The 22,762-nt window shown below is 43.0% G+C and overlaps 1 protein-coding gene across 1 annotated transcript in view; it reads left to right on the top strand.

The window, feature by feature from the left end:
- Window positions 1-22,460, top strand: part of LOC110494190 (advillin) — a 29,560-nt gene extending 7,100 nt beyond the window's left edge. The window contains exons 7-20 of the mRNA XM_036950256.2: window positions 1,148-1,353; window positions 3,177-3,255; window positions 3,372-3,470; window positions 3,603-3,756; window positions 11,132-11,232; window positions 11,350-11,487; window positions 11,617-11,775; window positions 12,445-12,624; window positions 12,802-12,953; window positions 13,175-13,319; window positions 13,457-13,645; window positions 13,814-13,882; window positions 21,664-21,774; window positions 22,045-22,460. Coding sequence (XP_036806151.1) covers window positions 1,148-1,353; window positions 3,177-3,255; window positions 3,372-3,470; window positions 3,603-3,756; window positions 11,132-11,232; window positions 11,350-11,487; window positions 11,617-11,775; window positions 12,445-12,624; window positions 12,802-12,953; window positions 13,175-13,319; window positions 13,457-13,645; window positions 13,814-13,882; window positions 21,664-21,774; window positions 22,045-22,158 — 1,896 coding nt within the window. The 3' untranslated portion in view covers window positions 22,159-22,460. The remainder of the gene's footprint in view (window positions 1-1,147; window positions 1,354-3,176; window positions 3,256-3,371; window positions 3,471-3,602; window positions 3,757-11,131; window positions 11,233-11,349; window positions 11,488-11,616; window positions 11,776-12,444; window positions 12,625-12,801; window positions 12,954-13,174; window positions 13,320-13,456; window positions 13,646-13,813; window positions 13,883-21,663; window positions 21,775-22,044) is intronic.
- Window positions 22,461-22,762: the final 302 nt, after the last annotated feature.

Consider the following 22,762-nt stretch of genomic DNA (forward strand, 5'->3'; position numbering starts at 1 on the left):
TTAAGCATGGTGGTGGCAGCATCATGCTGTGGGGATGTTTTTCAGCGCAGGGACTGGGAGTTTAGTCATGGATTGAGAGAAAGATGAACTGAGCAAAGTACAGAGAGATCCTTGATGAAAACCTGCTCCAGAGCGCTCAGGACCTCAGACTGGGGTGAAGATTCACCTTCCAACAGGACACCGACTCTAAGCACACAGCCAAGACAACACAGGAGTGGCTTCGAGACATGTCTCGGAATATCCTTGAGTGGCCCAGCCAGAGCCCGGACTTGAACCTGATCGAACATCTCTGGAAAGACGTGAAAATAGCTGTGCAGCGACGTTCCCCATCTAACCTGACAGAGCTTGAGGATCTGCAGAGAAGAATGGGAGAAACTCGCCAAGTACAGGGGTGCCAAGCTTGTAGCGTCATACCTAAGAAGACTTGAGGCCTTAAACGCTGCCAAACGTGCTTCAACAAAGTACTGAGTAAAGGGTCTGAATACTTAAGTAAATGTGATATATAAATATATATATATTTTTAATACATTTGCAGAAATGTCTAAAAACATTGTCATTATTGGGTACTGTGTGTAGAGTGATGAGGGGGAAAAACAATTTCATCCATTTTAGAATAAGGCTGTAATGCAACAGAATGTGGAAAAGGTCAAGGAGTCTGAATTCTTAACGAATGCACTGTAGTTCTGATGATTATGTTGAAATTAAATTGATGTAACAACCTGTTAGTCAGGTTAAGTCATTGTATTTAAGTTTTTAAGTTTTACCCTGATTGAAATGTTTACAACACTGGTTGAAATGATGTGAAAACAGTACTGGTTGATGACTTTTTGCAAATCCAATTGAGTTTTCCATGTAGATTCTACTTCATAATAGGTTGACAAATGATGTTGAAACAAGGTTGATTCAGTCAGTGTGTGCCCAATGAGAATGTAATCTTATTGCACCTACCATCCTACCAGTGACACAAGGAAGCTAATTCCACATTGGTAGCTCAATAAATCAAGAGTAGTTGAAGGGAAATCCACTTCACTCCCCTAAAGATTGGCTGAAGAGACCCTTAATAGAAACACATTAGAATTAACGTTTTAGAATCACAGAAAATCAATCCATGTCACGCACCTCTAACTTTACATTCAATGACTCTTAGGGCATGCTGTTGGCTAAAGACATTCGGGACCGGGAGCGAGGGGGTCGGGCGGAGATAGGAGTGATAGAAGGGGACACAGAGGGGAACTCCTCTAAACTGATGGAGATCCTTATTAGCATCCTGGGGCAACGGACCTCCAAGCTTCTCAATGGAATGCCTGATGAAACAGCGGACCAACAACAGAAAGCTCAGCTTACTCTGTACCAGTGAGTGGCTGAGGGCCATGTCCAGATGTCCTGTCTTTTTGCCTGTTTGAATTGTTTCAGGCATTTATTGCAAAGAAAGTGGAACTTAACAAAGTTTTATACTCTTTCTAAATAATACTTAGCCTAGTCCCAGATGTGTTTGTGCTCATGTCAATTCCATTGCTAATTTTCAAGCCAAACCATGTTTGCATGATAGCACGACTGGCACGCAGGCTAAATCATACTTACTCATTAGTAAATACGGTGCATTCGGAAAGCATTCAGACCCTTTCTCCACATTTTGTTACGTTACATTCGTATTCTCAAATGAATTAAATATTTTTTTTCCTCATCAATCTACACACAAAACCCCATAATGACAAAGCAAAAACAGGTTTTCAGAAATATTTGCAAATGTATAAATAATTAAAAACAGAAATACCTTATTTGCATAAGTATTCAGACCCTTTTATATGAGACTCAGGTGCATCCTGTTTCCATTAATCATCCTTTAGATGTTTCTACAACTTGATTGGAGTGCACCTGTGGTAAATTCAATTGATTTGACATGATTTGGAAAGGCACACACCTGTCTGCATAAAGTCCCACAGTTGACAGTGTATGTCAGAGCAAAAACCAAGCCATGAAGTCAAAAGAATTGTCCGTAGAGCTCCGAGACAGGATTGTGTGGAGGCACAGATCTGGGGAAGAGTACCAAAAATGTCTGCGGCATTGAAGGTCCCCAAAAACACAGTGGCCTCCATCATTCTTAATTTGAAGAAGTTTGGAACAACCAAGACTCTTTCTAGAGCTGGCCACCCGGCCAAACTGAGCAATCATGGGCGAAGGGCCTTAGTCAGGGAGGTGACCAAGAACCCGATGGTCACTCTGACAGAGCTCCAGAGTTCCTTTTTGAAGATGGGAGAATCTTCCAGAAGGACGTCCAACTCTGCAACACTCCACCAATCAGGTCGTTATGGTAGAGTGGCCAGACGGAAGCCACTCCTCAGTAAAAGGCACATGACAGCCCACTTGGAGTTTGCAAAAGGCATCTAAAGGACTCTAAGACCATGAGAAACAAGATTTTCTGGTCTGATGAAACCAAGATTGAACTCTTTGGCCTGAGCGTCATGTCTGGAGGAAACCTGGCCATGCCTACGGTGAGGCATGGTGGTGGGAGCATCATTCTGTGGGGATGTTTTCAGCTGCAGGGAATGGGAGACTAGTCAGGATCGAGGGAAAGATGAACTGAGCAAAGTATAGCGAGAGCCTTGATGAAAACCTACTCCAGTGCTCAGGACCTCAGACTGGGGCGAAGGTTCACCTTCCAACAGAACAACGTCCCTAAGCACACAACGCAGGAGTGGCTTCGGAAGAAGTCTCTGAATGTCCTTGAGTGGCCCAGCCAGAGCCCGGACTTGAACCTGATCGAACATCTCTGGAGAGACCTGAAAATAGCTATGCAGAGAAGCTCCCCTTCCAACCTGACCGAGCTTGAGAGGATCTGCAGAGAAGAATTGGAGAAACTCCCCAAATACAGGTGTGCAAAGCTCATAGTGTCATACCCAAGAAGACTTGAGGCTGTAATCTCTGCCAAAGGTGCTTCAACAAAGTACTGAGTAAAGGGTATGAATACTAATATAAATGTGATATTTCAGTTTATACATTTGCAAAAATGTAAAAAAAACTGTTTTTGTTTTGTCATTATGGGGTATTGTGTGTAGATTGATGGGCGAAAAAACGATTTAATCAATTTTAGAACATGGCTGTATTGTAACAAAATGTCGAAAAAGTCAAGGAGCATGAATAGTTTCCAAATGCACTGTATGTCCTTTCCCCAACAGTGTGTCTAATGCTGAGGGCCAGATGAAAGTCACGGAAGTTGCCACCAGGCCACTGGTTCAGGACCTGTTAAATCATGATGTGAGTCTGCAGAGCAGCAAACTGTACAAGTCGGACATAATTTGATCTCGGCATTATTAAGAGTAATTTGCTCCCAAGCTATACATATTACCTCATGTGACTTCATCTTTCTCTAGGACTGTTACTTCCTAGACCAGGGAGGGGTGAAGATCTTTGTGTGGAAGGGGAAGCGAGCCAACAAGGCCGAGAGACAGGCTGCCTTTTCCAGAGCTTTGGTGGGTACAAGAGATCACACATACTGTACATACTGTAACAAAAAATAAGCCATAGTTGAGTTTTGTGTGTCAAATACCAGTTGCAGTATCTGATGGGAAGACTCTGAAACTGTCTCCTGCCTCTGTGAACAGGAGTTCATTAAGCTGAAGAACTACTCCACCACCACCAACGTGGAGACAGTGAATGACGGGGCCGAGTCGGCCCTCTTTAAGCAGCTGTTCCAGAGCTGGAGTGTGAAGGACCAGACTGTAGGCCTGGGAAAGACACACAATGTGGGGAGAGTGGGTATGTGTTTCTATGTTAGCTAACAGAAGCAAATCAATCACTAGAAAAACTCTAAATGGTTCTACCTAGAACCCATTATAAGGGTTCTTCCTACTACCCTCTATAAATCGTTCTGCCAATAACCCTTTTATTATCTGAAGGTTTTTTATAGAACTCTCTTTGAGCGGTTCTTATGAGAATCCCTTCATCTTTAAAAGGTTCTTCTTAGAACCTTCTATGAGGAGCATTTCAGCCAGCCTTTACAATTAAACACTTAATGACAATATATTACATCCCACTGGGCACAAACTGGTTGAATCAACATTGTTTCAACCTAATTTGTCAACTTATTGTGACGTGGAATCTACATGGAAAATGCATTTGATAAAAAAGGGTGAACCACGGAATTGTCGTCATTGAAACCAATTTTCAACATATACAAACCTTGTATAAAGTATGCTGAATTTGTACCTTTGAAACAACGTCAGATCTTCAACTATGAAATAACGTATGTGGCCTCCACAATCTCCCAACCTCAACCCAATTGAGATGGTTTGGGATGAGTTTGACTGCATAGTGAAGGAAAAGCAGCCAACAAGTGCTCAGCATATGTGGGAATTCCTTCAAGACTGCTGGAAAAGCATTCCAGGTGAAGCTGCTTGAGAGAACGCCAAGAGTGTGCAAAGCTGTCATCAAGGCAAAGGGTGGCTTTGAAGAATCTCAAATGTAAAATACATTTTTATTTGTTAAACACTTTTTTGGTTACTACAAGATTCCATAATAGAACTGATTAGGCTGTTTTCATGTTATCCATAGGTAAACAAATCATCGGCCAGAGCGTCAAGTGTGCGCTCTGAACTCTCCGAGAGCAAACGAGATGGGTGGGGCTAAAGCTTAAGAGGGTGTAAATTATGCTGAATGTGTGTTGACAAAGAAGAGCTCTTCACTAGATACCAAAACATTCAAAGGGCCATTTTCTCAAAAGTGAGTTTACAAGTTTATCAACTTTCAAAGCATAATTACTTTCCCATTGTTCCTTAAAAATTCAGTTTATGATAAACCATTTTGTAGCTCTGAGTCTCTACTTTTCTCCAATGTAAAAAACACAATTTCAAATTTTGCTACATAAGACCGAATCCAGGTGGTGAGTCTCATATGTGTTATTTCATAGTTTTGAAGTGTTCACTATTATTCTACAATGTAGAAAAGTAAAAATAAAAAAACCCTTGAATGAGTAGGTGTGTCCAAACTTTTGACTGGTACTGTATATGCCTAGGGTTTCAAACTTTGGTTGATTAAAGTTTGGTAATCTTCAAGTTAATCATTAGTATGATGGATTCACATCTCCATCTCAACCAAGAATCAAAGTTAAAGAATAGGACTAAATCGAATCAAACTTAAAATGCATTTAAAAAAAAGTTTGATTTGATTTAGTCCTATTCTCAAACAAAAAAAGGAAAAGCATTCTTGGTTGAGATATAGACATTATTCATTTGCCATGTCAACCTGTAACGCGGACACGGAGTCATGAAGTAAGTGCAGTTGGTGAGTTTAATAACCAAGAAAATGAAGACATACAAAACTGGAAAAGCGTACTGGGAATGAAAACAAAAACAATACTGCCTGGAATCTGAGGCTATTGAGGACTAAATAAAGGTGGAGTAATCAAGGTACTGATGAAGTCCAGGAGTGCATAAGGAGTGCAGGTGTGCAGGTGTGCGTAATGTGGGTTGCAAGGACCAGTGGTCAGCAGACCGGCGACATCGAGTGCCGGAGTGGGAGTAAACATGACAGTAACCCCCTCCTGATGCACAGCTCCAGCCGCAGGACAACGCCATCCAGGGGGACCACCCCGAGAGCGAGGAGCGTGCTGGTCCGGAGGTGGAAATCCCGGATGATGTTGGGATCCAGGATGTCGTCCACCGGGACCCAACAGCGCTCCTCTGGGCCGTACCCATCCCAGTCAACCAGGTACTGGAGCTGACCCCCACAACGTTGGGAGTCCAGGAGGGATCTGAAGGCATAGGCAGGGCTCCAATCGATGTCCAGGGGAGGCGGAGGGGTGTCGCGGGGGAAGGAACCAGCCAGGGGACCAGGATCCACCGGCCTGAGGAGGGAAACATGAAAAGAGGGTGAGATCCGGTAGTTAGTGGGGGAGCTGTAATCTATAGGTTAACTCGTTGACCGTCCAGAGGACCTTGAACAGCCCCACAAATCAGGAGCTCAGCTTTTTACAGGGCAGGCGGAGTGGGAGGTTCCTGGTGGAGAGCCAGACGCGATCACCAGGATGAAACACGGGAGCCTCACTGTGGTGGCGGTCCACCTACTCCTTCTGGCGGTGGACAACGTGCTGGAGTCTCATGTGGGCATTGTTCCAAACCTCCTCTGCGCGCCTGAACCACTCGTCCACAGCAGGAGCTTCGGTCTGCCTTGGTGTCCACGGAGCCAGGGCTGGCTGATTTCCTAGGACACACTGGAAGGGGGTCAGTCCGGTGGAGGAGTGATGCAGTGAATCCTGGGCGTAATCTGCCCAGAGAAGAAACCAGGATCACTCCCCCTGCTGGTCCTGGCAGTGACTCCTAAGGAACTTCCCCAGCTCCGGGGTTATCCTCTTCACCTGCCCATTGGACTGAGGCCTGTTCCCGAAAGTGAGGCTGACCGTGAACCCAGCTTCTCCATGAACGCTTTCCATACCCGTGACGTGAATTGGGGGCCACGGTCTGAGACAATGTCCTCCATAGGCTATAGTGTCGGAAGACCTGCTGCGACAGTGCCTCAGCGACCTGGAGAGCGGTATGAGGACTGGAGAGAGGGATAAATCGGCAGGATTTAGAGAATCTGTATACAATAACCATAATCGTAGTGAAATCATCTGAAGAGGGGATATCAGTGATGAAATCAAAGGACAGATGAGATCAACCAAGGCGGCTGATGCACTGGAAGGCAAGGAGTTTCCCTGCTGGAGCGTGCCGGGCAGATTTGGTTTGGGAAAATATGGAGCAGGAGTTGCGTAGCCGGCAACGTCCTGTGCCAAAATGGGCCATCAGTACTTAGTGGAGATTAATCGAATGGTGCAGGTGAAACTTGGGTGTCCAGCGGCAAGGGATGTGTGCGCCCTGGTCAATAGTAGCAGGCGCTGGTTCCTTCTCCAGAGCCTGGCGGATGTCCACGTCTATGTTCCAATGTATGGGGGCAACGATTCGGGAGGGCGGAATGATGGGCGCACTCTGGACAGGAACCTGTCCCGAATCGTGGAGACGGAACAGGGCATCGGCTTTGGTGGTACTTCAGGTTCCGATGGTCTTTGAGGATGAGAAATGGGTCCTTGGCGCCCTCCAGCCAGTGTTTCCACTCCTCTAGTGCCAGCTTCTCCGCCAGGAGCTCCCGGTCGCCGACGTCATAGTTCCTCTCTGCAGGAGACAGTTTTTTTTAGTAGTACGCACTCTTGTAGTAGTAACATTTTTGTGGGTTACCTAGGCGTTGTGACTGGACAGCCCCCACACCCACTTCTGAGGCGTCAACTCCACCACGAAGGGCAGTGTAGGATTTGGGTGTTTCAGAATCGGGGCGGAGGTGAAATGCCCCATCAGTAGGTGGAAGGCCTCATCGGCTGTAGGACTCCACACAAACTTACGGGGGCCACACTTGAGGAGAGAGTTGAGAGAAGAGGCGATGGAGCTGAGGTTCTTAATGAAGCGGCAGTAGTCCATTGTAGTCCCTTTATGGTGGTTGGGACTGGCCATTACCTGACTGCCTCAAACTTCCTTTCATCCATAACCACTCCCTGCGGGCTGATCCGGTATCCCAAGAATGAGACAGCGGCCTGATGGAACTGGCACTTCTCCGCTTTGACGTACAGATGGTTCTCCAGGAGGTCGTCCCAGAACACCTCGTTCACGAATGCCTGGAACAACGATGGAGAATTGGCTAATCCATAAGGCATCACCAAGTACTTGTAGTGCCCAGACATCGTGCTATAGGCTGTTTTTCATTCATGCCCCATCCGGATGCAGATCAGATTGTAGGCACTCCGCAGGTCCCGTTTAGTAAGAAAACTGGCCCCGCGGAACTGTTTGGGGGTGGATGAAACGCTGTCGGAGAGTCTCCTGGATGTATTCCTCCATAGCCTTGGTTTCAGCCATTGACAGGAGGTGGAGGCGGCTGCGCAGAGGCACAGTATCTGCTAGCAGGTTAATGGCACAGTCCCAGGGACGACTCGGAGAGAGACAGGTGGTGCTGGTCCTGGAGATCCCGGTAAGCCTCTGGGATGTTGATCTGGAACCACAGGACTCTCAACTGACGTGGAACCACAGGGTAAGGGAAGCAGGTATTCTGACATCTGGGTGCCCAGGCAGTGATCTCCATCCTCGACCAGGAGATGGTGGGGTCGTGAAGTTGAAGCCACAGAGGCCGAGGATGACTTTGTGTACGGGTGCCTCAATGATGACGAAGGGAAGGCTTTTGTGGTGCAGGGGTCCCATGGTAATGGTGAGTGGTGCTGTGATGTGTGTGATTGTCCCGTTTCCAAGTGGTCGACTATCCAGTGCTTGAACTGAAAAATGAGAGGAGAGTGGGTATGAGGTGATGTTCAGGGAGGAGGCAAGGGCCTTGTCAATGAAATTCCCCATGGCACCAGAGTTCGCTAGAACAATACATGAGGGACAGCCAGCCAGTGAAATTGAAACCAGAAAGCGTTTGGTGGAAAGTGATGATGATGGAATACTCACGCCTACCCGGGGAGACTGTTGATCACAGGGCTGTTCCCCTGCCCTCGTGGATCCCTGGTTGGGACGCACCGGGCACTGTTGAAGCTGGTGCCCCTACTGACCGCAATAGGGACAGTGCCCCAGCTCTGCCGCCGGCAGGTTTGTAGACCCTACCTCCATGGGTTCAGGCTCTGTCTCAGGACGGCCAAAAGAGGAGGGCGAGAGGCAATGTGGGTCCCCACGCTCGCGAAGAAGATTGTCCAGATGGATGGTCATCGCGGTGAGTGCGTCCAAAGAGTGGCTGTCATTTCGACACGCCAGCTCCGTCTGGAGCTGTTTGCACAGTCTTCTTCTGAATAGGATGCGGAGCGCCGGCTCATTCAATCCACTGGAGGCTGCCATGGTCCGGAAGGTGAGGGCGTACTCCGCAGCGGTTTGGGCACTCTCCTGAAGTTGGAGTAGTCGCTCACCTCCCTCTCCGCCCTCCAGTGGATGATCGATGACCACCCTGAACAGAGCCATGAACCTCTCATTGGAACCCAGATCCTCCTCTTCTCTCTCCCAGACGTCCGTGGCCCACTCCAACGCCCGTCCGGTCAGCAGGGAAATTACATGGCAACCTCGAACCTCTCAGTGGTAGGGTCTCACGTCTGATGGAAGAAATAGAGGGATCACTGGAGTAGGAAGCCACAGCATTTAGATGGAGTCCCGTCATATTTGTCCGGGAGGACAACCGGGTATCGCTAACCTGGGCGGACTGCTGGATAGGCTGGGGGACTGGCTAGTTGTAGATGACGCCCCTCGGGTGATGTCAAGGCGTTGGAGAACGCAGAGGACCTCATTCATAGCCGTACCCAGTTGCGCCAGTTGGTCGTGGTGTTGCCGGATTAGGTGTGCCTGTTCAACGACATTCTGGGAGATGTTTGGATTTTCTGCTGCTTCCGTCGATCACTGGAGCGGGACAACGGGAGTAGGCTTGACACAGCCAAACACAATTCAATATTACTTTTGTAATACAGTAAATAGCCTAAAGTTTAGGCTATCTCAAACTAATGTAACATTATTTATTCAACCTTAAAGTAACACATCTATGGCCACATTTTGAGGTTAGCCTAATATAACTATAAATGTATTCTTATGTAATCATAGAAAGCGTGCATGCAAAGGTCAAAGATCTGTGGAGGTCATCAAAATTGCTATAATAATCTGCGTATGAATCTCAAACAGCATTGATCACTCTCACTATGAACTTTTAATGAAATTTCAACTGCAATTTAGGTAATTTGGTTGGTTGTGCTATTAGATGAAGCACAGAGATAACACATAACGTTGTTGTATAAATACTAAATATCTGACAATGTACTCCCATTTTAACTGTGTTGTGCTTTTAAAGTGCAGTGATTACACATGTAGATGACAACTAAACCAAAATATCTGACTGTTTTTCCATTGGAATTTGGTTATGCTTTTAGATTGTTGAAAGCATAGTGAAAACACATTGGGAATTCAATCAACTTCTGGCTGTCTTTTTGAGTGGGTGAATAAAGGTTGAAATCTCACTGATCAACGTCTCAACCAAATATTACCCAAATTCCCACGTTGAAAGTACGTGGTGTGCCCAGTGGGACATATCATAAGGCCTTTCTTTGAGGGACTAGTTATACCTTAACACAGTGGTTTTAGAAAACACCTGGTTTACAGGCCACATCAGGCCTGCAAGTCACCTTATGCAGGTGTGCAAATTGTTGTGTAATGCCTATCGGAATCCAGCAAGAGGTAGGATATCCAACAATTGGAACTTTTAATCACCCACGACTTGCATTCAGAATGACTGCCAGGGTAGGAGAGATTGATAATATAGACTACTTAAAAGATGTAAACTGAAACAACCATCTCAGTAATTGGTGCAATAAGTTAGAGGTTTGCAGAGTAGTTGGACAAAACAAGTATATTAAACGGATATGGGCAATTTACTGGATACGATTATATTCAGAGTATTTTTGTAATTATCCTTGATCTGAAAGAAATGACTTTTTGGGTGCTAGCACGCCTCTTTCTCATGTCAGTCAGTCAAGTGAGGTACTATGTGGTCTAAATAACTCAACTGGCTAGTTTGCATGTTTGTAAAGAGAAAGAGTAGCTGTAGGACCCGACTGCTCTGATTGGATAGAATGAAGCTGTATTTTTCTGTCCACTCACTTCATAATTTCACACGATCACTTTCACTTCTCTGTTTCAGTCTTTTTCAACTGTAGATGGTTAAAGTTTATGCACTGAGGTAAACCTTCATGCTCACAGCACTATTTAAAAGAAGAAAAAGTACATTAATTCGGATTCAGAAGGGTTTTATTTAAAATGTTCTTGCCTTCCAAAGAATCCTTCTTGCCCTTCCAAATAATTATCAAAGAACCCTTTCTTCCAACAATGGTTCTTAAGATGAAAAAGGTTCTTGGTAGAACCCTTTGCCTTACAAAGAACCCTTGTCAATCAAAAAATGGGTTCTTCAGATGAAAATGGTTTTCAGTAGACCCCTATCCCTCCACAAAGAACCCCTATGGAAGTGTACCTTTCTTCCTTTTTGATGTATGATTGAGATGTGAGTGCTTGGCAAATACTACCTTTAGTATGTAATTCCTCACCTTGTCTTTGTTTTGTGATTCTACACTGTCTTACCTACATATACACCGTAGCCATTGTGACTCAGGAGAAGTTTGATGCCACACAGATGCACGTGATGCCAGAAGTAGCGGCACAGGAGCGCATGGTGGACAATGGCACTGGTCAGGTGGAGGTAAACTCACCAAAATATTAACTCTGATTCATGTAATTTGTTCCAAGATATCTCGCCGTCATTCTACTCACCGTTTGTTACCTGTGGACATTTTAACACTCTCTGTGACACATGCAGGTGTGGCGTATCGAGGACCTGGAGTTGGTCCCAGTGGAACCCCAGTGGCATGGCTTCTTCTATGGAGGAGACTGCTATCTGGTGCTCTACACTTATGAGGTCCACAGCAAGCTAAACTACCTCCTCTACATGTGGCAAGTAAGGGAGCTCCCTGCCATTGTAGAATGCATAAAGTTGAATCCTTTTATTTGTAATAACATGGCAACAAAATGGCATACCTTTAGAGCTAAATGCCTCATCATTTTATAAATAAATATTTTGTTTTAGGGGCGCCATGCCTCTCAGGATGAGATAGCAGCGTCTGCCTTCCAGGCCGTGGCCCTGGATCAAAAGTATGGCAACCAGCCTGTACAAGTGAGGATCACCATGGGCAAGGAACCCAGACACTTTATGGCCATGTTCAAGGGTAAAATGGTTATCTTTGAGGTGAGATAATTTTGTTTTGATTTAATGGTACAATGATAAAATGTAAATATTGTGAAACTGGTTGTCATTATCTGATAGCAATGAATTGTCTTTGGTTCAACCATGATTATAGGTTGATATAGGATTTCTAACCATGAAGTAATTTATTACCACATACTGTACATTTAAATCAAACCTGACTTGCTATCATGTTTTAGGGTAAGACCCAGATGCAGACAGTGTCAAAGTAAAAAAACGTTTATTTTTAATACATGGGCATGCAAAAAGACAGGTCAAAGACAGGTCAACAACGTCATTAATCCAGATAGGGTTAAAAAAAAGGTCCAGAATGGCAGGCAGTCTCAGGGTCAGAGCAGCCAGGGGTCAATAATCCAGTGTTCTGTGGCAAGGTACAGGAAGGCAGGCAGGCTCAGGGTCAGGACAGGCAGAACAGTCAAAACCGGGAAAAAATAGAAAACAGGAACTAGAACAGACATGAGCAAGGGGGAAAACGCTGGTAGGTTTCACGAAACAAAACAAACTGGCAACAGACAAACAGAGAACACAGGTATATATACACTGGGGATAATGGGGAAGATTGGCGACACCTGAAGTGGGGGAAGACAAGCACAAAGACAGGTGAAACAGATCAGGATGTGACAACTGCTTTCCTCATCTTCTGTTCTACAGGGCGGTACCTCCAGAAAAGGCGTGTCTGACCCAGAGCCACCAGTCAGATTGTTCCAGGTCCGCGGTTCTGACGCCTCCAACACCAAAGCCATCGAGGTGCCTGCCCTGGCAGCCTCGCTCAACTCCAACGATGTATTTCTGCTGAGGAGCCAGTCAGGGATTCACCTGTGGTGTGGCAAGGTACTTTTGGGAGGGGAATTAGGTATATGAAGTTGTGGATACTACAGATATAGCAGCTTAGAGATACCAGGGTCTAATGGTCAAAATAAGTAGGAATAGGTTGCCTTTTGGGACACAGACACAGAGATATAGAGATGGTAAAACATTCTGTCTAATAGTCTCTCTCTGATTGGCCAGGGATCAAGTGGGGATGAGAGGGCCATGGCTAAAGAGGTCAGCTCTGTGATTGGACAGCACTCGACTGCTGAAGAGATCATGGCAGAGGGTCAGGAGCACATTGAATTCTGGAATTTACTTGGAGGGAAGGCCCCTTATGCCAACAACAAGAGGTAATACACAAGTTGCCTTGCCATAATCTGTATTTCAACCAACTATTATCTAATAAAATGTCAATGGGAGCAGCTGTACGAAGTTAGTTAAGTGATTGCGTCCTTAACCATGTACAATTGATGGATTGTGATTCACTGTGCTAGATATTATGAATTTTAAGTAAACAGTGTGGTGTATGTAAAGTTGTTTGTGTTCTCTGTATGTGTTTTGTGTGTGAAAGACTACAGCAGGTTGCTCTGGATCATCAGCCGCGTCTCTTTGAATGCTCCAATAAAACTGGTCGTTTCATCGTTACCGAGGTGACCCAGTTCACCCAGGATGACCTCAGCGAGGATGATGTCATGTTGCTAGACACGTGGGACCAGGTACCGTGTGTATTGTTAAAATGTCAGTTTAACAGCCTTCTTCAGTGTGTAGGTCCAAACATTAGACTATAATACTATTAGACCACTGCCAAGCACCCATTTGTGGGCCGTCATCAATTATTTGATGTTGCGTCCAGGTCTTCCTCTGGGTGGGGAACGAGGCCAATGAGGTGGAGAGGAAGGAAGCGGTGGTCACCAGTCAGGAGTACCTCCGTACCCACCCAGGGTCCCGGGACCCTGACACCCCTATCCTCCTCATCAAGCAGCGGTATGAACCCCCCACCTTCACCGGCTGGTTCACCGCCTGGGACCCCTCCAAATGGAGTGTGAGTGCAAATGATCTCCTTCTCTTACAGATTAACTCTTGGTCTGCTTGTGTGTGTGTGTGTGTGTGTGTGTGTGTGTGTGTGTGTGTGTGTGTGTCAAATAGTGTACACAACTGTTTAAGTTAATATATTCCATCAATAATACTGTACACGCATGTTTTGTGTTAGGGTGGGAAAACGTACGAAGAGCTGAAGAAAGAGTTGGGTGAGGTGACATCCCTCGTAAGGATCACAAATGTAAGCACAATTGTATTTACCTATGCACTCACCAAAACTTGGTATAACGAGTGGGATTGAGACAATGATGAGCTGGATCCAGAAAATCAATTTATCTAACCTTGCTGTGAACTCAACCCAACAAACTCATGGTTACATCAATTTTATTGGCCCCATACACACTTCCCACTGGGCAAAAGCTGGTTGAATCAACGTTGTTCCCACATCATTTCAACAAAAAAACACAATGTGATGGTGTTGAATCAATGTGGAAAACTCATTGAATTTGCAAAATGTCATCAACATTTCGTACATTTTTCAACAAACTTTTAACCTACAGTAAATCCAATGAAATTGTGAAATGTTTTGTTGATTTCACATTGAATTCACGTTAGTTGACAACTCAACCAAATGTAAATCAAAACTAGAACTAGAACCGTGACTATAGGACCTAGGCCTTCAGAGGGACCAAAAATATTACAATACATTGTATCAAAGAAAATAACATCACTTAATGCGCCCGACGTTATATCTTCTGTAGTCGGACCAGAGGAGCAATTATTTTTGATGACATTAAGAATTAATAAAATAGGCCTGGCAGCGTTTTGGGCTGCGGCAACACAGAGCCGGAACCCGGCATGGACACAACATGTGACAAATAGCATAAAATAATGCGACCAGCAAAACAAAAACACACTGTTTATACAACCAATAGTAACCTAGCACCACTATCACACTATCATCAATAGCGACAACAACAGTGTCACATCAAAGGTGATGGCTCATGGTGCTGAAAGGACAGCGACCGTAATACCTCGGCACTCCATGGCGCTGAAGGAGAGACAGATTTGATCAAACACATAGACACAAACTTTTTGGGCCCACGACCCCAAATTATCGCGAACCCAACCATGTGAAAAAAAGGTATGTAATTAACAGCCAATGTTTACTTTTTAAATTGGGGCTATGGCAGTCAATTGAAAAACATTATAACAGTATTTCTGATCGACTTCTCAACTCACCATGATATACCTTTAATGTGGGGCTATGGCAGTCAATTGCAAATTAATCTGACATAATGTCCCACCACTAATGAGATGTGGCGTCGGAGCTTCTCAAAGTCGCGCACATAATCTCTCAGGGAGAGACGGCAGAGTATTTATTCCAAGCGTTGAAGGTGAACAGTCAACACTCGTGTGAGACACTTACAGAATATGTTTTCTGTTAGAAACATGCACAGCCGAAGGAAGAGGTCTTGGTTCGGTTTTGAAAGTCTCTCTCGAATAAGAATTATTTCCTCTGAATCAACTGATTCGGTCACTCATCTGTAGAATGCTTTTGTATTTCCCCTGCATGCTTGCGTTCAATTCGTTCAGTTTCCTAAATATGTCTGTGACATCAACACAATCTCACACTCAATTTGTGCAAATATGTATTAAAAGTATTTCAGAAGATTTCGTGCGAATTTTGCGTTTTTGTGTGGCTTAATTCGTGGAAGAAAAAAAATGTACGACATTCATAGGGAAATATATTTTGGTGGGGAACTTCCGAACGTTATTGGAGCAATGCATTTTGGGTAATAGGGTTCTACACTGCCTTTTTTTAAGTCCAACATTTATTTATAAACATTTTTAAAAAGTGTTAGCAACCCAATATTAGTAATAAACCAGGTTGTCACCGAAATACTTGTCATATAATAGTAGCCTTACATTTTATTTTTTATTTTTTGATGCCAATGCTGTTTTCTATTTTTGTTTCCGCTTAATACTTTGGGATACTTGTGCTATGTCGGATTTTATGAGGGTTGCCAGATTATAGTAAAAAGTTGTATTTGTCTGTATTTTTTGTGTGGTATCAATGGAAGGAATTTGATTGGGGAAGGGGGATACATTTTCATGATGGGAAATTCATTTATCAATAAATGTGGGGAAACAGAGTACCTGCAAAAAATATCTGTTTGGTTAACATTTCTCTGGTGCAACTGCGTGGTATTTGCAACTATAATGAGTCTAGAATATGATCAATTAAACCATATCAATGCATTTAAATAGGTTAATGTAAAATAACGAATTATGTTGGCTTAATCTTATGGTACTCCAAGGCCGTATCATTATGATTATTACGGTCGTATCATTCATGTTATATACTTAGGCTATTGTAACAAGGCATATGCCAGCATTGTAGGCTGACTGCCTCTGCCCAGAGGCTTACCAGAGTCGTGGAAATTATCGCCAGGGACACATTAAGTTAATATTAAATGAATCATTATTTCATATCAGCAAGCTGTAGAGGTTCCAACAAACTTAATGCACCATAGTACACGTCGGTCGGGCTCTCCCCCGGGGCAGTCCCGTTAGTTCTCTTACAGTGCCTTGCAAAAGTATTCATCCCCCTTGGCGTTTTTTTGCTTTACAATCTGGAATTTAAATGGATTTTTATTTGGATTTCATGTAATGGACAGACACAAAATAGTCCAAATTGGTGAAGTGAAAAGGAAAAGTGGTGCGTGCTGTAAAGCCCCTAAATAAGATCTGGTGCAACCAATTACCTTCAGAAGTTACATAATTAGTTAAATAAAGTCCACCTGTGTGCAATCTAAGTGTCACATAATCTGTCACGTGATCTCGCCTCTCGTCCCAGCCGCGCTGCCGTGCTAGCTCCTCACAATGCCGCCTCTCGGCTTTCGCTGCCTCCAGCTCTGCCTTGGGGCGGCGATATTCCCCAGCCTGTGCCCAGGGTCCCTTGCCGTCAAGTATCCCCTCCCATGTCCAGGAGTCCGGAGATTTCTGCTGTTGCCCGATACCACGATGCTTGGTACTTTGGTAGTGGATGATTCTGTAACGCTCGTCTTCCTCCTATTCTGAGGAGGAGTAGTAGAAAGGATCGGAGGACCAATGCGCAGCGTGGTAAGTGTCCATATTGATAATTTATTATCATGAACACAAAAAAACTAAATAACGAGATCGAACGCAACGAAACAGTCCTGTACGGTGAATACACAAAACAGAAAACATTCACCCACGAAACACAAGTGGGAAAAGGCTACTTAAGTATGATTCTCAATCTGAGACAACTAACAACACCTGCCTCTGATTGAGAACCATACCAGGCCAAACGCAAAACACAACATAGAAAAAGGAACATAGACAACCCACCCAACTCACGCCCTGACCATACTAAAACAAAGACATAACAAAAGAACTAAGGTCAGAACGTGACATACAAGCCAAAGAGCACCATCCCAAAAGTGAAGCACGGGGGTGGCAGCATCATGTTGTGGAGGTGCTTTGCTGCAGGAGGGTCTGGTGCACTTCACAAAATAGATGGCATCATGAGGTAGGAAAAGTATGAGGATATATTGAAGAAACATCTCAAGACATCAGTCAGGAAGTTAAAGCTTGGTCGCAAATGGGGCTTCCAAATGGACAATGACCCCAAGCATACTTCCAAAGTTGTGGCAAAATGGCTTAAGGACAACAAAGTCAAGGTATTGGAGTGGCCATCACAAAGCCCTGACCTCAATCCCATAGAAAATTTGTGGGCAGAACTGAAAAAGCGTGTGCGAGCAAGGAGGCCTACAAACCTGATTCAGTTACACCAGCTCTGTCAGGAGGAATGGGCCAAAATTCACCCAACTTATTGTGTGAAGCTTGTGGAAGTGGTGATCCTAACTGACCTAATACAGGTAATGTTTGCTAGGATTAAATGTCAGGAATTGTGAAAAACTGAGTTTAAATGTATTTGGCTAAGGTGTATGTCAACTTCCAACTTCAACTGTACACACCTGTCCTGAAAGGCCCCAGAGTCTGTAACACCACTAAGCAAAGGGGCACCACCAAGCACGCGGCACCATGAAGATAAATGATCTCTCCAAACAGTTCAGGGACAAAGTTGTGGAGAAGAACAGATCAGGGTTGGGTTATAAAAAATATCAGAAACTTTCAAACATCCCACGGAGCACCATTCAATCCATTATCAAAAAATTGAAAGAATATGGCACCACAACAAACCTGCCAAGAGAGGGCCACCCACCAAAACTCATGGACCAGTCATTAACCAGAGAGGCAACAAAGAGACCAAAGTTAACCCTGAAGGAGCTGCAAAGCTCCACAGCGGAGATTGGAGAATCTGTCCATAGGGCCACTTTAAGCCGTACACTTCACAGAGCTGGGCTTTACGGAAGAGTGGCCAGAAATACATTGATTAAAAAATAAAATAAGCAAACACGTTTGGCGTTCATCAAAAGGCATGTGGGAGCTACAGTGCCTTGCGAAAGTATTCGGCCCCCTTGAACTTTGCGACCTTTTGCCACATTTCAGGCTTCAAACATAAAGACATAAAACTGTATTTTTTTGTGAAGAATCAACAACAAGTGGGACACAATCATGAAGTGGAACGACATTTATTGGATGTTTCAAACTTTTTTAACAAATCAAAAACTGAAAAATTGGGCGTGCAAAAAAATGTACTTTTAACAAGGCACACCTGTTAATTTAAATGCATTCCAAGAGTGTGCAAAACTGTCATCAAGGCAAAGGGTGGCTACGAATCTCAAATATAAAATGTATTTTGATTTGTTTAACAGTTTTTTGGTTACTACATGATTCCATTTGTTATTTCATAGTTTTGATGTCTTCACTATTATTATACAATGTAGAAATAGTACAAATAAAGAAAAACCCTTGAATGAGTAGGTGTGTTCAAACTTTTGACTGGTACTGTATATATTCTTTCTTCAGGATTTTGTAAATTCTCCCGTGACCCCATTTGGGACCGACCGGCTCGATTTGGTCTTATGTCGCAACATTTTAAATTGTATTTTTTTAAACATTGGATAAAAGTACAGACTCAGAGCTAGAAAATGGTGCATCATACACTACAGTTGAGGAACAATAGGAAAGTAATTCTGCTTCAAAAGTGAATAAACTTGTAACCCCACTTTTGAAAAAATGGCCCTTGAATGTTTTGATACACCTACTGGAGAGCTCTTCTTTGTCTACACCCATTCATCAACGTTCACACCCTCTTAAGCCTTTGCCCTCCCATATCTTTAAGGATTCACAAGTGAGGCCATGTGCTAAACAGACTGAGTATGGTAGTGTACTAAAAATCAAAGATTTCAAGTCTAAATACTGATTTATACTAGTAGACAGTTTTCGCAGTGACATCATGAACATTCTACTGTCTTCCGACATCAAACTTGCTGTTGTTGTTATGAAAAAGTATAAACACAAAAACGACAGGCTGCATGACATCAGCAGCCTGGTGGTCCAAAACAGCATAACTGGTGTTTTTTAAATGAATTCAGTATGTGCCAATCTAGCAAACCAGGCAACTAGAAGCAACTTTCTAAACAATGTTTTGGTTCATTTCTAGTTTGTTAGCTAGCTAACGTTAACTTAGCTGGCTAGCCAGTTCAAATACTGACCATATCATGGCTGACAACGTCTTCATTTTAGCAATTATTTTGTAATTATTACAGTTAATGACGAGCTAATTACAAAAAATAGCTCACAGTTGTGATTGTTGCAAAATAAAAGCAGGGCATTCTACTGGAGAATTGGCCTAACGTTGGCCTAATGTTATATCCTAATTTTACTTTGGTGGAGCTCATGTTGTTCTTCACATTGCCGTCTTTGGTAAATTTTGTAAAAAAAAAAGAAAAAAGGTTGTATTTCTTTATTTAACCATTATTTAACTAGGCAAGCCAGTTAATAGCAAATTCTTATTTACAATGATGACCTACCAGGGAACAGTGGCTTAACTGCCTTTTTCAGGGGCAGAACAACAGATTGTTACCTTGCCACCTCGGGGATTCGATCCAGCAACCTTTTGGTTACTGGCCCAACGCTCTAACCACTAGGCTACCTGCCGCCCCAAAACACTATATCAAATCAAATCTACGTTTATTTGTCACGTGCACAAAATACAGAAGGATTAAAAGGTACCTTGAAATGGTTACTTGCATAGTGGAGTCTTTTGTTTAGCTAGCTAGCTAAACAATGAACCATAATCCCAACTCATAACATTACTACCATGCATGAATATGCAGGTAGCTAACCAACTCGGTTCAATGTTAGCTAGCTAGCTAACATTAGGCTATAACTAGCAATGCAAATGTCTTTCTAAGATAAGAATAATATTACTACACAGATCATACATGTAACATTAGCTAGCGAGCCAGCCAGCTGACATAGTCTAGCTATCTAACAGTACGCTTTAACTTGCTATTAAAACAACTTTCTGACAGAATTATATATAATAACTGAAAATTTAGCTAGCTAGACTCTTATCCGTATACATGGATGAACGCTTCTCCCTCTCCGTCACGGATGCCATGGTTGCCCTTAGTTTGCAGATGTAATCCGGAGACAGTTGTTTTATACAACAGCCTTCTTTATTCACTTTTATACTCCCTCCGCATATTTGCAATCAAAAGACAGAATTTTCTCCATATTCTTAGCTATCATACTCTGCTTTTACCAGGCATTCCACTGATTTCAAAACTCGGTCAACTTCTTCCATGGTAATAAAACTGTTGATCGCTGTTTCTCCCCATCACTGTCATCAGAAGACTTTACAATGTCTGGTTCAATGAAAATGTTTTAACCCAAATCAGGTATTTCCTCATTGTCTGATTTTTTTCAGAGTCAGAGAGTCAGCAAGGCATGATCGTTCTCCAGAAAGTGGAAAGCATTTGCAACACTTTTACAGTTCTTTGTGATATCTTTAAAACATATATATATATATATATATATATATATATATGCGTTAGAAAGAATTACCTACAAGTACCGAGCAGCTCATATCATATACAGAAGCATGCTACATGGCAGACCATTCTGAACTCATCTCTTGGCAAAATTCTGCTCTGATACAGTTGAACCACAGAGTATCTAAACCCAGAGGCACAACATTGCGAGACTTCTGGAGACGCTTGTGAACCAGACCAAGCAGACCAGGCTGGGGTTTGGGGTTAGAGAAGTCAATGAATGAAGTTAAACATTTTTCCTGAGTTGTTAATTTTAGCGAAATTTTAGCACAACCTATAATTGAGCCAATGTCTTAAGTAGTTGAACATGTTATTGCTCCAACCCAATGAAAATTGCAAACTGAGACGTTTTCAATTTTGTCAAAAATAACTTTATATTGAAGGAGTGCCTTTGATTTGATGGCTGCACATGCGTAGTTCGGAGCACGAGCATTGCTAGCCAATGTCGCCATGACATTGCCTACAAGTGTGATCAGGGATTTCTATTAAAGAAGCAGTTTTAGCCTGTCTTTGTTTGAATGTCAGAGGACTTCTGTCCAGATTTTGAAGGCCTAGCCAATGGCTGGCTGGACTAGCTAGATTTTTCTACCTATGGACCACCAAATAAAATCCTGATTGGATATTGTTTTCTCTTTAGTATTAATGAAATCAGAAGATCATAAAAACAAATTCTAAAGATGAAATAGAAATCAAAACGAAATGTGATAAAAAAAACATGTATACATTGAGACCAGTGTCTCTTTTACATGAGAGCTCTACATATACAATTTCATAAAATACATCAAAAAACAAATACAACGTGAACTCATGGTTCCCCACTGCGTTGAACTGACATTTGTGGACTGTGGGTAAGGTCGTACAACACATTTACAACCCATTTTGGTTGTGATACAACTGCTAGTTTTGTGATAGGCTACAACAGAGAGCTTGTATAAAGAAAAATGATTACACAACTATTATGCAATGACTCGACAACCGTTGTGATAATATTTTTGTGCGGGCAAACCTGAATCGAATCATTTTCTCTCAGGGGCAGAATGGTGTTGAGACCAGGAAGAGCTTCCAGTCTTACCCACCAGAGGACTTGATCAACAAACTAGCCAATGAGCTGCCTGAGGGTGTCGACCCCACCCAGAAGGAGGTAGGTGTTCTGAGCTGCTATAATGAAGTGACTAGTGTTCAAAGTACTGCCACACTGATACACTCAGATGCAATATTGTTCAGTAGTTTTTGAAGTGTGAAAAGTAGATTCCTCCATACACTACTATGAGTTACGGGTTATTATAGATGGTTTTAATAAAGTGTCTTGACAAATGTATTCTTTACACTTGAATGTTGCCTTGAAAAATAACAATGGTCTCCTTCACTCTCTGTCTGTCTCTCTCTCTTTCCTCCTTCCTCTGTCTTCCAGAAACATCTCTCAGACTCAGACTTCACTGCCATATTTGGAATGTCTAAAGACCACTTTGCCAGCCTGCCTCAATGGAAGCAGCTGAGCATTAAAAAAGGCAAAGGCTTATTTTAAGGGGAATTCATCTCTGATGAATTGATGTCTTATTATTTAAATCTAATGACAGTCGGTCTAAAAAAAACCTGCACTTGTCTGTTCCTAATTGTGCATTTAAAAAAGATGTTCCTATATCATACTATATATATACTGTATGTCTGCCTCTCAATTAAGTAAATAGATGTCCATGTTGAATACGATCAACCTATTGACTCTTCTGTGTTCCGACCACACAATACTACCATATCTCTTGCAGTTTTGTTGAATGTAATATGGTATGGTGGGACTTAATATACAAATAAAAAAAATGGGAAATGTTACGTGTATCTCATCTTGTAGTGCACAAGTCCTGAGTTAGAGAGTACACCCCCCCATCCAGATTCAATAAATTGTTGTTAATAATGTCAAAGTCAAACACTCATTCATATACAGTGCATGTACAGTGCTGTGAAAAGGTATTTGCCCCCTTTCTGATTTTCTCTACTTTTGCATATTTTTTTATACTGAATGTTATCAGATCCTCAACCAGAACCTAATATTAGATAAAGGGAACCTGAGTGAACAAATAACACAACAATTACATACGTATTTCATAAACAAAGTTATGCAACACCCAATGCCC

Source organism: Oncorhynchus mykiss, chromosome 17 (assembly GCF_057628025.1).
Source record: "Oncorhynchus mykiss isolate SJ-2025 chromosome 17, ASM5762802v1, whole genome shotgun sequence".
NCBI classification, from domain to species: domain Eukaryota; kingdom Metazoa; phylum Chordata; class Actinopteri; order Salmoniformes; family Salmonidae; genus Oncorhynchus; species Oncorhynchus mykiss.